General features: G+C 38.4%; 1 protein-coding gene across 1 annotated transcript in view; it reads right to left on the bottom strand.

Moving 5' to 3' along the window:
• Positions 1-15,765, bottom strand: part of RASA1 (RAS p21 protein activator 1) — a 104,125-nt gene extending 88,360 nt beyond the window's left edge. Inside the window, exon 1 of the mRNA XM_028114533.2 lies at positions 14,725-15,765. Coding sequence (XP_027970334.1) covers positions 14,725-15,239 — 515 coding nt within the window. The 5' untranslated portion in view covers positions 15,240-15,765. The remainder of the gene's footprint in view (positions 1-14,724) is intronic.
• Positions 15,766-16,458: the final 693 nt, after the last annotated feature.

Here is a 16,458-nt window from a genome sequence, read left to right as displayed (position 1 = left end):
AACATGACTGAAAAGAAATTAACAAAGACTCAAAGATCTATGGGGCAATAACAAAAGATTCAACTCCCATATCACTGAAGTCCCATAAAGAAAGAAAAAGAGGGTGAAACTGAAAGAGTATTCATAAAAATAATGGCTGAAAACTTCCAAATTTGGAAAGACAAAAACCTACAGACTCAAGTGAGAACCTCAAAAAGGTAAACCCACAAAAATTACACCTTGCCACATCATCATTTCACATCTAAAAGCAAAGAAAAAATCTTAAAAGCAACCACAAAGAAAGGATGCATTACCTATAAGGGAACATGAATTCAAATGACAGATTTCTCATATAAAACCACAAAGGGCAGACAAAAGTAACAAAAATTTTTCAAGAGCTCAAAGAAAAGTACTGTCAACCATGAATTCTATATCTGACAAAACTATCTTTCAGGAACGAAAGGGAAATAAAGACATAAGCAAGCAAAGGAACACTAAAACTCTGTAATTGGCTTATGTACCCTTCAAAAACAGCTAAGGAAGTTCTTTCAGATGATAAAGGGAGGAATGTTGTAACATTAGGAAAGAAGAAAGAGCAATGGAAAAAGCAAGAATATGGGTAAAAACTACAGACTCAATAGATTACCCTTCTACGCAAGGTTTTAAAATCATAGTTGATAGATGAAATAAAAATTATACAGGCAACCAAAAAAAAAAAGAGTTCATCAGCCTTAAAAACCTCTGTACAATAAATAATAAATATAAATAAAAACCTCTGTACATCGAAAGACACTATCAACAGAGTGCAAAGGCAACACACAGAATGGAAGAAAATATCTGCAAACCACTTATCTGAAAAAGGATTCATATCAAGAATATATAAAGAACTCCTGTAATTCAAGAGGAAAACAAACTGATTTAAAAATGGACAAAAGACTTCAACAGACATTTAAGTAAGATGCACAAATGGCCAATAAGCACATGGAAAGATGATCACTCATTAGGGAAATGCAAGTCAAAATCACAGTAAGATAGCTCACATGGATAGCTATTATGAAGAAGAAGGAAAAAAAGGAGGAGGAGAAAGGAACAGAAAATTACAAGTAATGGTGAGAATTTGGAGCAACTGGAATCCTTGTGCATTGCTGGTGGGACTGTAAAATGGTATAGGCGCTATCACAGATGGGATAACAATTCCTCAAACACTTAAATACAGAATTACCACATGATCCAGCAATTTCACTTCTAGGTATATACTTAAAATGAAAGCAGGGACTTGAAGAAATATCTGTGCACCATGTTTGAGTAGCATCACTCATAAGAGCCAAAAGGCAGAAGCAATTCAAGTGTCCATCAGTAGGTAAATGCATAATCAAAATGTGGGGAAAGACTAGAATAGTATTCAGCCTTAAAAGGAAAATTTCAATAAATGCTACAACACAAATCTTATAGACATTATGCTAAGTGAAATAAATCAGTAATAAAAGAATATTTTATGATTCTACTTACATGAGGTACCTAGAGCAATCAAATTCATAAAAACAGAAAATAAAATAGTGGAAGCCAGAAACTGAGGTAAAGGGATATGGGAGTTAGTGTTTAATGGGTACCGAGTTTCAGTTGGGCAAGATGGAAAAGTTCTGGGGATGGATGGTGGTAACAGTTGCACAACAATGTGAATGTACTTTATGTCACAGAACTGTACACTTAAAAATGGTTAAAATGCTACACATTTTAGCACAACAGGAAAAAAATATTAACACCATCTGATTAGCTGTTTGATGTATGAAGAAGAAATATTCAAAACAATGATATTTACAAAGTGGGAGAGTAAAGGGGTCTAAATGGAAGGGTAGTTTCCACACTTCAATCAAACTAATAAACTGTTTTACCAACAGACTGCAGTAAGTTACATATGTATATTTTAATATCCAGAAAACCACCTAGAAAACACTACGAAGTGATATATTTGAAAAGTATTATAAATAAATCACGATGAAATACTAACAAATGCTCAAGTAATGCATAGAAAAGAGAAGGGATGCCTGGGTGGCACAGGTGGTTAAGCATCTGCCTTCAGCTCAGGTCATGATCCTGGGGTCCTGGGAGCGAGTCCTGCATCAGGCTCCCTGCTCAGCGGGGAGTCTGCTTCTCCCTCTCCCTCTGCCCCTCCCACCAGCTCATGCAAGCTCTCTTTCTCAAAAAAATAAATAAAATAAAATCTTTAAAAAGAAAAAAAGAAAAGAGAAACAGAGAAATGAGTAAGACAGAAAAAAACAGAAAATGAAAACAAAATGGCAGAAGCCCTAAGAGCAAATGACATATCCAAATAAAGGGTTAGTATCCAAAATACATACAGAACTTGTAAAACTCAACACCCAACAAACAAATAATCCAATTAAAAATGGGCAGAAGGCATGAACAGAGATTTCTCCAAAAAAAGACATCCACATAGCCAAAAGACACATGAAAATATGTTCATAATCACCATCAGGGAAATGCAAATCAAAACTACAATGAGCTATCACCTCACTCCTGTCAGAATGGCTAAAAGCAACAACACAAGAAACAACAGGTGTTGGTGAGGATGTGGAAAAAAGGAACACTCCTGCACTGCTGGTGGGAATGCAAACAGGTGCAGCCACTGTAGAAAACAGTATAGAGGTTCCTCAAAAGGTTAAAAAAAGAACTACCCTACGATCCAGCAACTGCACTACTGGGTATTTACCCAAAGAATACAAAAACACTAATTCAATGGGATACATGCAGCCATGTGTTTATGGCAACATTATTTACAAGAGCCAAGATATGGAAGCAGCCCAAGTGTCCACTGACTGAGGAATGAATGTGGTATTTATATACAATGGAATATTATTTAGCCATAAAAAGAATGAAATCTTGCCATTTGCAACAAAATGGATGGAGCTAGAGAGTATTACGCTAAGTGAAATAAGTCGGATAAAGATAAATACCATATGATTTCACTCATATGTGGAATTTAAGAAACAAAACAAAAGGGGAAAAAAGAGAACAAACCAAGAAACAGACTCTTAATTATAGAAAACTAATGGTTACCAGAGGTGAGGGAAGTGGGGAGGAGGGTGGGTTAAATAGGTGATGGGGATTAAGGAGTACATTTGGAGTGATGAGCACCAAGTGGTATATGAATTATTGAATCATTGTATTGTACACCTGGAACTAACACTGTATGTTAACTGGAATTAAAATAAAAACTTCTAAAAAAGGTAAGCTCTAACTATCAATAATTAAAATAAATGTAAATAGTTAAAATATGCCAAATAAAGGCAAATATTGGCAATGTGGACGTAAGAAAAAAATGACCCAACTACAGGCTGTTTATAATTAACTCACTTAAAAGGTGAAAAAGATGCATGTAAACAAAATAAAAGCAGGAGTGGCTATATCAATTTTGGATAGAATTAAGAGCAAAGACAATTGCTAGAGAGAAAAGAGGAACATTATATAATGATAAAGGATGGGTCCAACAGGAATACATAACAATCCTAAATGGTACACGCCAAACAAAATACATGAAGAACTGATAAGAGCTAAAAGGAGAAATAGACAAATTCTCAGTTATGATCGGGAACTTCAAGACTTCGTTCTCAGAGACTCACAGAAATACTAAACAGAAAATCAGCAAAGATTTAAAAGTTCTAAAGAACACAATCAACCAAAAGGACCTAATTAACTTCACCAAAAAACAGCCAAATACCCTTTTTTTTTTAAACATCCATAGACCACTCACCAAAACAGACCATATCTGGGCCATAAAACAAATTTAAAAGTATTGAAATCATAAGAGTATATTCTCTGACCATAATGGGCTCTAGAAATCAGTAAGAGAAAGACAACTGGTAAGTCTCAAAACACTTGGAATTAAACAACACACTTCTAAACAACCCAACCATCAAAGAATAAGTCTCTAAGTAAAGTTAAAAAAGAAACATGGAGTTGATTAAAAATGAAAAGACAACACAGAAAAGACAACACCAAAGGATGTGGTTACAACTAAAGCAGTGCCAAAAGGAAAAGGTATAGCATTAAATGCTTACATTAGCAAACAGAAAAGGTCTCAAATCAGTATCTTAAATTCCTACTTCAAGAAACTAGAAAAATGGAAGAAAATAAACCCAAAGCAATCAGAAAAGAAATAATAAAAATAAAAGCAAAAATCAACAAAACTGAAAAGAAAACCTTTGAAATCCTTTAAAAAAAATAAAATTGATAAATCTTTAGCAAGACTGGCAAAACAAAAAGAAGATACAAATTACCAATATCAGTAATAAAAGAAAGTATCACTGAACATTCTAGAGCCATTAAAAGGGTAATTAGGAAATAATAAAACAAGTTTATGCTCCTAAATTAGATTAATTAGAAGAAATGAATCAGTTCCTCAATCAACCACATACAGATCTTCCTGTACTTACAATAGGGCTACATCCAGCTAACCCATTTTAAGTTGAAAATATCACAAATCAAAAATGCATTTAATGTACCTAAGCTACCAAACACCAGAGCTTAGCCTTGCCTACATTAAGCCTCCTCAAAACACTTCCATTAGCCTACAGTTGGGCAAAATCATCTAATGCAAAGTCTATTCTACTTAAAAAAAAAAAAAAGTGTTGAATATCTCATGTGATTTATTGAATACTGAAAGTCAAAAACAGAACAGTTTTAAGGGTACAGAATCCTTTTAAGTGTGATAGGTTGTGCTTGTGGTAACCCTGTGATTGCATGGCTGACTAGGAGCTATGATTTGCTGCTGCTGCCCAGCATCGTAAGAGAGAATCTTACCACACATTGTCAGGCCTGGAAAAAAATCAAAATTCAAATCCAAGTATGGTTTTTACTGAATGTGTATCACTTCATCACTTTCACACTACCATAAAGTCAAAAAATCTTAAGTCAGAGACTGTTTGTGCTACCAAGATTCAACCAAAATAAATAAATAATAAATAAATAATCCCAAAACCATTAAAAAAATGAATTCATAATCTTAATTCTCAAAAAAAAAAAAAAAAAAATCCCAGGCTGAGATGTTTTCACCGGAGAATTCTACCAAATATTTAAAGAATACCAAAACTTCACAAACTCTTCCAAAGAGTAGAAAAGAAGGTAACGGGGCCTGCCTCATTCGGTGAGGCCAGTATTACCCAAATACTGAAATGAAACAGAGAGATCACAAGAAAGATGCAGACCATATCTCTAAAGAACTCAGACACAAATTCTCAACAAATCAACAACCTAAATTCAGCAATATTTGAAAAACATGACATACCATAACCACACGGGATTTATTCCATATATGCAAGGAGTGTTCAACATTAAAAAAAAAAAGCATAATCTACAATATCAACAAGCTAAAGAAAAAAAGATCTTACATAAATTGACTCAGTAAAAGAATTTGGCAAAATCCATCACCCATTCATAATAAAAACTCTCAGTAAACTAGGAGGACAGGTGATCTACCTTGACTTGACAGAGTATCTACCCAACTACCCACCCCCCCAAAAAAAGTACACTTATCGTATTTAATGCTGAAATACTAAATGCTTTCCACCTAAAACAAGGAACAAAGCAAGGATGTCTGCTGTTACCACTCTGAGTCAATACAGTACTAGAAGTTCTAGCCACTGCAGTAAGACATGAAATAAAAGGCACAGAGATTAGAAAGAATACTGTAAAAAGCCTCTAAAAACTAAAAGGCAATTTTAGCAAGGTCAAAGAATACAGGACCAATGCAAAAATCAATCATATTTCTATGTAGTAATAATGAACATGTGGAAACTGAAATACAAAACATATTCACAAAATTCCTCCACAGAAAACAAAAAAAGTTTAAGTATAAATCTAACAAAAGGTGTAACAGGATTTGTAGATATGGACAAGCTTGTTCTAAAATTTATATGTAAAGACACAAGCCTTTGAATAACTCAAACCATCTTGAAAACAGAGGAACCACTCTGCCTGATATTAGGACTTACTACATAGCTATAGTAATCAAGAGTATGATATCAGCAGATGGAAACATAAACCAATAGAACTCAAGAGAGAAGCCAGAAGTAAACCCATACATATATGCCCAACTGACTTTTTATGAAAGTGCAAAAGCAATTCAAAAGAGGAAAAATACTTACTTGTTCAACAAATGGTGCTGGAGCAATTGGATATCCATAGGCAAAAATAATGAACCTCAATTTCAATTTATCTTTTATAAAAATAAATCGAAATAGATCATAGGCTTAACTATAAACCATTAAAGTATAAAGCTTTTATAAAGCTATCATAGTAGAAAATTTTTGAGACCTATGCTAGGTGAGGGGTTCTCAGACTTGCCTCCAAGAGGAAACATTAATAAATTAAGCCTCAACAAAATTAAAAACTTTTGCTCACAGAGACTTTGTTAAAAGGAAAAAAAAGATAAGCTACAGAATGGGAGAAAGTATTTGCACATAGCAGACAAAGGAGTAATATTTAGAATTCTCAAAACTCAACAATAAAAGAGTCCTACTGGAAAATGGGCAAAAGACATGAACAAACATTTCACTGAAGAGGATATACGGATAGCAAATTAGCATATGAAAAGATCTTCAACATCATCGGCCATTACAGAAATAGACATCTATGAGCTTAAATAAAAATTTATGACAATATCAAATGCTTGTGAGAATACAGAGAACCTGGATTGCTCATACATTACTGGTGAGAATGTAAAAGGATACTGCCATTCTAAAAAACAGATTGGCAGTTTCTTATAAAACTGAACATGCAACTGCCACATAATCCAACTCTTGGATAATTTGTTGGGCAAAAATGAAAACTTATGTTCACACAAAAACATAAACACGAATGTTCATAGCAGCTTTTTTTCCCTAATAGTCAAAACTGGAAATAATCCAATGGGTGAATGGCTAAACTGTCCTACATCCATACCATGAAATACTACTTAGCAAATGAAAAGGAACAAAGTATTGATATATGCAATGACTCGGATGAATCTTGAAGGAATTATGTTGAGTAACGAAGGCTAACCCCAAAAGGTTACATACTATGTGATTCCATCTGTACAACATTGTGGGGGGGTTGTTTTTGCATAACATTTTTTGAAACAATAAAATGAAAAACAGGTTAGTGGCTGCCAGGAGTTAGAAATAAGGGAGAGGTGGACTGAGGTGAGTTTGATTATAAAAGGGCAGCACAAGGAATCCAGTGGTGATGAAACTGTTCTGTATCTTTACTGTAGTGATTACACAAATCTACACATGTGATAAAACTGCATAGAACTAAATGCATGCTGAACACAGAGACACACACAATTTTATGCAGAACCAGTGAAATCGAAGATGTTAATTAAATCATTGTCAATTTCCTGGTTGTCATATCAGATGTTGCCACTGAGGAAAAAATGGGTGAAGGACACTTTGTATTATTTCTTACAACTAAATGTTAATCTACAATTATCTCAAAATAAAATGCAATTAAAAATCTGAAAGGTAAATCAATATTTAGGTAGGTAGGTAGACATGGATGAGGAGAATATGGTGCAATAAGTGATATAAGTGTCTCAGCCGTGAGCCCCCAGTCTAATGGGTTATACCTACAAAGAAGCCTTAAAAGAGTTAAGAAGAATCTCTAGGTCTTTACCTCATGCTTCAGACAGATACGTAAAAGAAAAGGAATTTTAAAAGTAACACTGAGAGAGCTTCCAGTTGGTGAACACATGGAGGAAGGAGAGTGACTAGAAGAGTGGCATCCCCAGAGAGAGCATGGAAGCTCTGTACCCTTTTCCACACACCTTGCCCAATGCTTCTCTTCCATTTGGTTGGAGTTGTATCTTTTGTAATAAGCTGATAATCTAGCTTGATAAAGCTTGATGACGTGTTTATCTTATTGACACCCAGACCAAAAAAAAAAAACACATACACGCACACAAAAATGTGTAACATTGAATATTACAATAATGAACACAGAGTGAATACAGAAATTTTGCTGGAGTAATGTCTCCCCCACAGGATTTTCCATGGCTACCATCCATGGTCATATGTAGGATATTTTTCATGCTATAATAATCAGACATGCACTTAAATAATTTTTCCATCTTTCAACACACATATGCACAAAAAAAGAGAATCACTAACACATAAGGAAAGAAGGTAAAGTATAAGGAAAGTTTTTCTTTCCTACAGTGAAAGATAGGAAATAAAAACACCCTGTTTCTCATGTTTCAACCTATGAGTTTTAGGGGGACAAAATTTAGTCCATAATACCCAGTGACCGGCCAGCCCTGAAGTATGTTTTATATGAGAGCACATATATGTATGTGTGTATTATACTTAATGGAAGGGGGCAAGGCAAAGGAAAAAGTATCGTATTTGCATCAGAATTCCAATTCTATCACTCAGTTTTCCCAACAATAAAAATGAGGAGAACATCTATTCTCACCGTAGAGCTGTGAGAATTAAAAGAAATAATCTATGTAAAGTGCCTAACATATGGTAAAGGACTAGTCAAACCTGGGCCTCTGCCTTTCATCCCCCCCAAAATTAATTATAAATATTACTCAAATCTAAACATATCTGAAAAATTATGGGAACTGGATTCTGTCCCAGTTCTACCACTACCTAGCTATGTGACCTTAACCAAACCACCCTACTTCTGCATCTGGGCAGTCAGCCAGTCTGCTTCTGCATCTGGGCAATGAGAGTTTCCTCTATCACTAGAATACTATGTATCTATACATACCACTCATGACTATAATATCAAACACCAATACAACAAAAGCTAATCAAATTTTCTATAAAACTCCAGTAAAAAGGATTACGGTATGAAATTTCAATTTATTCTTTCAAATACTTTCATTCTTTAAACTTCCACAACTATCCTCCAATGTGAAAAATGTATCTGTACAACACGTCTGTATGGTTAATTTTACCATCTTCTCTATCATTAATGCTTCATCTTCCAAGTAGATTGTGTATTCCTTTTATATTTTTGTTCCCCCAAATGTTCGCTGTTTTACTCACAAAAATCACTTAATCACTGAAATGCCTAAAATCATACCCCAAATCCTGGTGAGATATGATTAGACATATGGAGACGTTATCAATAAATTGTATCTGACAACTGTTTTTAACTTAACCCACGAATGAAATGTATTGCGGGTGATTTCAAGATGACACACTTACCACACATACACTGCACATTCAAACAAAAGCCATAACCAGCATCCATACATACTCCATAAACATGGTTTAAAATTAAGAAATTGGTCAGAAGCAAAATCTATTGTGAGGATATCTGAATCATTTAATGAAAAACAATTTACCAAGTTAAGCCTAAGGGAAGAACTTGTAAGTACTTGCCCTTTCTCCCATCTCATCCCTCACCACTCCTGGTATTACATGTAAATGAATAACACATGAGGTAGGTTGTTACTTAGGTGCCCTCAACATATCTCACCTCCCAGTATCGATGCCCTTGTACAGTCCCCACCCATACTGAATCTGAACTGGGTCACGTTATTAGCACTGGCCATTGGTACATCAGCAAACACAACGAAAGCAGACGCTTGATAAGCGCTGGCACAGTGAGGCCTGTCCTCTTAAAATGCTCCCTCATGAAACCCAGCTTCCATGCTGTGGAGAAACTCAAGCTAATTAAGGGGGGAGGCTACACGGAGGCGGGTAAAGGGAAAGAGGCAATCGTATTCCCAGCTATCCACTAGCTGTTCCAGCCATCTCAGCTGAGGCATCAGATTTATGAATTAAGAAGCCACCTTAGATGTTACATACAGCCAACAGATGACACACGGAGCAGTCCCCATCAAGCCTTGCTCACCTTTTAGAATTAAAAGCAAATAAACATTGTTTTAGTTATAACTAAACACATGCAAGACAATCAGAACAGTTCTTGTTAGGTAGTAAGCAACTAAGAGATGTCAGCAGTAATAACGGTTATTGTTAATAATTATTATAATTCTACCCCCCCCACCAATGTATTGTTTTGGGTATTAGAGCTGCTCTTAGAGGCATTCTCTCATTTTCCTAATGGCCAGTGAAGAGACAGGAATAAAGCAACCAGAAAGGCCTACTTTTTGCTTTCCCTTTCTTCTTCCTAATTTATAGCTGTCCTTCTTCTTCTCCCCCTCCCCGGCTCCACACACAGCGTGGAGCCCAAGACAGGGCTCCAACTCAAACCAAGAGATCAAGACCTGAGCCAAGACCAAGAGTGCACTGAAACCACTGGGCTACCCAGGTACCCCTGTCCTTTTTCTTTTTATCTCTTCCAATAATGTTTGCCTGGTTTCCCCAGAGTGCCTAATCAATGATCCAAACCAATTCTAGCCTTTGGCTGTGCTCTATATTCTCAGAAACTACAGGCACCTCCTTCCAGACCACTGGTAAGTAAGAGTTCAGTTGGACAGACTCTTCATTCAGGGTCAAAAGTTTATAGTCCTTTAACTTGTAATGCTTTTTTACATGCTAGAATCATTAGGCAAAGGGTGTGGGGACCAATAAGGTCTTGTTTAGAAAATAAATTAAGCAACAGGGATAACATACATGCTACTTTTCCTCAAAGACTTACTGATCCTAATTCTATAAAACTCTTGTTCTTTTAAAGCGCATGACATTTTGTTCATACTTCACTCATGATATTTATCTTAATCTAGCCTGAATCATAGTAGTTGGTTTACTTAACTTCCTATTGGATCTATAACTGCCCCGGAAGAGAGACCTGAGAAAATGGGCATCTTACTCATTTTTGTAGCCCTTAAGTTAAGCACCTACTACACTGCTCTACTATTCATACAAATAATATATATATATATATATATATATATATATATATATATATATATATATATATATATGGGTCCTTGTCAGCAACCACTCTGTACTTAACTAATCTTTGCAATTCTCACCCCCCCAAGTTTATTAAGAAATAATGACTCACCCATAGTTATAATGCAATTAGTGACAAAGTTAATGAATGCTACATGTCCTAACATTCACCTCTAATAATTATTTGGCTTAATTAAGAATGATTTTATTTTTGTAGAGATATTCACATTTTTTTAAGGAAAAGAAAGGCATCATTTACATTCCTTATTTCCTTTTCCTCCAAGTTTCAGGCTTGAGAAGCCTGCATATTAGGTCCAGGCTAAGATCTATGCCACCTGCCAGGCAAATAATACCAAAGGCAAAGCAAGCCTAGTGGAGGGTACAGCAAACTAGAGCTCAGAACTCACCTAGAAGGGGCAACCACAACTCAGCTCTAGCAAGTTACAATCAAACAGGAACAGCAACCAGGTAGAGCCAAACCCTGTGATTTTTGCAAATGATGCTAGAAAGGGAGACTTCTTAAATGTGAAGTCTTCCTATTTTTAAATGGTGGTGACTAATTACTAAATATTCCATATACACCAAGAGAAAGCAATATATATATCTGTGGAGTGGATTCAGTCCAAGGGCATCCTGCTACTGCAGGCTCATAGTTTAAAATCTCTACATATAATTGAAGGTGGACTAAGGGAACACACTCCTTTACTACTGGCCTCACCTCTAAAGCAAAGAAAGCAGGACCACTAAAAGCCAAGTCCATAAAATTAGAAGATGTACCAGTGACAAACTCCTTTAACTTTTTTCTCTCTTGAAAAACAAATCTGTTAGCAGTTTTAGATACAGAAGCTTCTACAGCATAAAAATACACAGGACGAATTTTTTGCTTTTTAAATTTTTTTCCTCAAAACTTGCAAAAAGGAAAATATTCAAATATATAATAGTTAAAATTATACAAACATTTCTGGCCTTAACCAAACTAATGAAAACGCTCAGTAATAAACATGAGACAATGACTCCCCATGCACATAGAAAAACAAGGTACAAAATACTAATGGCATTAATGTAGTTGCACTTGTCTATCTATATATTGTCATTTGACTCTCTTGTGACCAAGAGCACCAAACTAGCTGGATACAAGGTTGAACTCCATGATGAGGGAACCCTACTCTAACAAACCACTGTGGACTCAAACCTGTGACCTGAACCTCCTTAAATATCATGCTATCCGATAACTAAGGTGACCACTCACTAGTAAATAAATATTCAGTTAGTCCAAAAACATTTCTTCTATACTTTTACAAAAGATTTGACATTATTTAACCAAGTCATTAAAGCCCTTTAAAAATAGGAATTTATAGAAAAGATCTGAACTTCATCTCTAAACCTAGTTAACCTGCTGGAAACCTTTATGAAGTCATAATTTTTAATATAATTAATCATGGTAGAGAGGCCTTTGGAGTTCAAACCATTCTTTAAAATAACTATTAGTGAGGGAGTCCCCGTCCCAATAGAATTCATAGGCAATTTATTGACAATAAAATTATATTACTGTTACTTTGGGATACTATTTACTGAACACTTACTATGTGCCAGGTGCTGTGCTAAATACTTCCGGGTTCTCATTAAACCTTAAAAACGACCATATGACAGAGGTACCATTATTATCCCCATTTTACAGATGGGGAAACTGACCTTTCCAAGATCACACAGCTATAAGTGGCAGAATCAGGATTCCAACCCAAATCTTGTCTAACTTCAGAATTTGCATGCTTAAACACTATACTGTATTGCCTCCAGTGACTCTGGGTTGATATCTAAGATAAAGAGGGAAATTTGTACTTCTCAGTGACAAATTTTAAAAAACATACTAGAAATGGAGGATACTTTTCAGAACATGAACCATTCTCAGATACACAGTCATACAAATATTATTTTTATTCCCAAATACATATTAATAATGATGGAAATCTCACACAATGGACTTCCCACAAACACAATTTCTCCTAAGTACTCATTCACGTTTATTATTAAAAATTTAATGGGAGGGACGCCTGGGTGGCTCAGTCGGTTAAGCGTCTGCCTTCCGCTCAGGTCATGATCCCAGGGTCCTGGGATTGAGTCCCACATCGGGCTCCTTGCTTGGCGGGGAGCCTGCTTCTCCCTTTGCCTGACACTCCCCCTGCTTGTACTGTCTCTGTCTCTCTCTCTCTCTCTCTCTCTCTCTAGCAAATAAACAAAATCTTAAAAAAAATAAAAAATAAATAAAAATAAAAATAAAAATTTAATGGGAACACTATATTTTCTGCCGTTTTGCTGTGAACCTAAAACTGTTCTACAAAATAAACTTTTTAGAAAAAATTTAGAACTACAATATGTCAAATATGCCTAAAACAATTCAGTTATGAACACAGGCATAAGACTATCTGCTTTCAGTATGAAAAGTTGCACTTTATTATAACCACAGTGCTGAGCATGTAATGAGCACTTAAATATTTAACTGATTCTTTCAGAAAGGCTTGAAGGTATGTAAACAGTGCTGTAAAATTCAAATTTTTAACACTCTCAGAGCACCTTCAGAAGTCTATAACACTAAGACATAATATGGTAAGTTGGAATAAAATTAGACAAAAAAAACTAAACTCCTAATGAACAATATAAAGGAATGCAACACTGTTATACCATGGCTGACATAAATAAGGCTAATTTTACTTTTCCACCTTAAGTACCAAAATATGTAGCCTGAAGTCAAAAATAATTACAGAATCTTTTTCTAATTCATTTTGTTAAGTCCTCTCTAAATCCTCCAACGCTTATCCAAGACAAACAAAAACTTTCAATTGTTCCGAGTGACTGTCAACATATGAACCAAATATTTTTTTCCTCTGATACACACCAAGGTTGTCAAAATCCTAAACGTCAAATAATACTAATGTGAGGGATCTATAAAAACAGTTTTGCCATCTATTACCACTTCCCATCAACATTTGCCTCTCATCAAGGTCCACCTTTATAAATATATACCTATGTTCACTTATGAAGGTAACAAGTAAGGGGAAGGAACTCACTGTATGAAAAAACCATTTGCCTTATATATTTTGCAATATACTGTCAAAACTAACTGTCAAATAAAACACTGTACTGGCCACCAACGAAGTGTTGAACTGTCAATTTTATTTTACTTCAGAACTGTACTTACAAAGTCTCAACTATAAAAGATTACACTAATATTAATAAACGGGAATTCTGTGGCATAAGTTGCAGATACTATTAGAGGACGGGCCCTTAATCACACCTGTAATTTCACAGAACTCCTTTCCTTTCTCGCTGACCCACATCTTCATATGTGATCCGAAGACTTTTCTGCATCGCTATGCTTTCAAAGGCACGGGTTGGGATTTGCAGTGCCACAAAAACAAAGCATTCTGACTAGTCCATGTTTCAAATGGTATCAATACAATACTCATTCAAATACTTGTATATTCAAAGCTTCTTACTAATAATCTGGCTTCAACAGGGAGTGCACACACAGGTTAAAAGAGACTTTGACTGCCTTGGTAGCTGCAAGCTCAGCTGAATCCCAGGACGCAACCTCAATTTGGAAGAGGCAGAACTATATCCGGTTCTCAATGGATACACATTTTACCCATGCTTCCCAATCTCAAAAACTTTACATCTTCCCAGAGTAATATACAATAAATATACAAAGACGCCAGGGAGTATGCCCGTAGGAAAGATGAGTGATCAAATTAAAACCCTATGCAAGGAACCTGAAGCTTCAAAACTTTTCAGAACAAATCACAGCTGAAAAAACGAGGTTAAGTTTTCCCACTTGTTTCCAGGAGCCAGCTGCCCCAATCCCTGAACAGCTGTCTTGACTTACTGGTTAGTTGGAGGAGCAGTCAGCGGGATGGCCACCTCTTCTTCCTCGTATTCTGGTCCATCCAGAGAGTCACCTTCGTCCACTGTTCCCAGGCCCGCGCCCAAAGAGGGCAGCTGAGGAGGCGGCGGCAGAGGAGGGAATCCGCCGCCTGCCCCGAAGGTCTCAGCAGGCAATGGAGTGGTCCCCTTGGCGAGAGCCATCTCTCCTCCAGGTCCAGCGGCAGCACCAGCCACGCCAGCAGCAGCACCTCCCCCTGACAGTCCGGCTCCCCCCAGTGCTCCTGCGACAGACGCGGCTCCTAGGAACCCTGACCCCAAAGCGGCTCCGCCAGCCAGAGTCCCGGCCATTCCAGCCTCCGTCAGCCCAGAATAGGGGACGGCTGCCACTGGCAGGGCCGGGGGTATCTTCACCCTACACACTGCCGGATAGGCACTCGAGCCCGCCGCTGCGCCGCCTCCTGCTGCCCCGGCGGTCACCGGGCCGCCCTCCTCACTGCCGGCCTCGGCCGCCATCATGTTGAAGCCCGCTCTACTCTACCCTACCCTACTCGCCCGGGAGCCCCGGGGGCCACCAGGCCCGGGCTCCGAGCCGCCCCACCCAGGCGCGTTCCCCCTTCAGCTCCCCAGGCAGAGGAAACAACAACAAAAGGAGAGAGCCCGCCGCCGCGCCCCCTCCTCGGGCCACAGCCCAGGCTCCGGAGCTGCCCGGGTTACGGGAAGCGAAGTGGGCAAAAAACCCAACGCCTGCACAAACGCCGCCCCAAACCTTCACCTTACACACCCACACTCACGCACACATACACATGCACAGAAGTAAAAAACTTCCTGGCTGCACTAAAGAGGAAGGGAAGCACAGAGGAAGCGGCTGGGGCGGCTGCCGCTCCTTCAGCCACCGCCGCCGCCGCCACCGCTTCTTCACCACCCTAGTTCCGGCCACCCCCACCGCAGCCACCGCCGGTGCCGCTGCTGGGGCTGGGGCCACTGCAGCCGCTTCATCCTCCACCGGGCTGGAGCTGGGAGGGGTGGGGAGAAAAGAGGAAGGGGGGCGGGGTAGCGGGGAAATCGACCGAACGGCTCCCAACCTGGAGCGCTCAGTGAAACCGACTAGAGAGAAAGGAAGGCGGGGCAGCAGAGGAGGAGCCGAGGAAAGGAAGGGCGGGGGAGGAGGGCGAGGGGAACTTCTGCGCAGGCGCGTTCTTAGCCCCGGGGGTGAGGGCGCTGGGCCTGGAGGGAGGAAAAGGAAGAGTCGGGAGGGAAGGAAGCGGCGGGGGCGCGCTGTGCGCGGCCGCGCTCACTGTTTCGGTCCGGTTAGAGCGTGTGGTGGCGTCGCCGTTTCTCTGGTCGGTGGCGCGGGCGGTGGCGCGCGCCTTCCTCCCTGGGTTTTGTTTGACGGGCTGAGGGGAGGAGTGGGTACCCGAGCACACGGCCGCTCGGCACTGAAAACAGGAGAGACAAGAGGGATCCGAGGGGCGGAGAGGAAGGAACCGAGGAAAAGGAAAAGGAAGATGCCGCGAAGCCAGTTCCCTGCCTCCTGACTGCTAGAAAAAACACCTTTAGTCAGCGACCAAGGCCCAGGGGTAGGGAGATTGCTTCGAAGTTCGAGGCAGTACTATTAATTTTTTTATTTTCGTTGCCTACTAGCAATCACGATATGACTATTCCGTACTAAAAAAAAAAAAATTAAACTACGTTCTGAAACTCAGGAGAAGTAAACAAAATAGGGGAGCCCTACGGG

This window comes from Eumetopias jubatus, unplaced genomic scaffold (assembly GCF_037043125.1).
Source record: "Eumetopias jubatus isolate StellerSeaLion01/CBP00866 unplaced genomic scaffold, mEumJub1_p1.0 scaffold_5, whole genome shotgun sequence".
Taxonomy (NCBI): Eukaryota; Metazoa; Chordata; class Mammalia; order Carnivora; family Otariidae; genus Eumetopias; species Eumetopias jubatus.
Note: the sequence above shows the minus strand (reverse complement) of the source record. Positions and strands in the feature narration are given on the sequence as shown.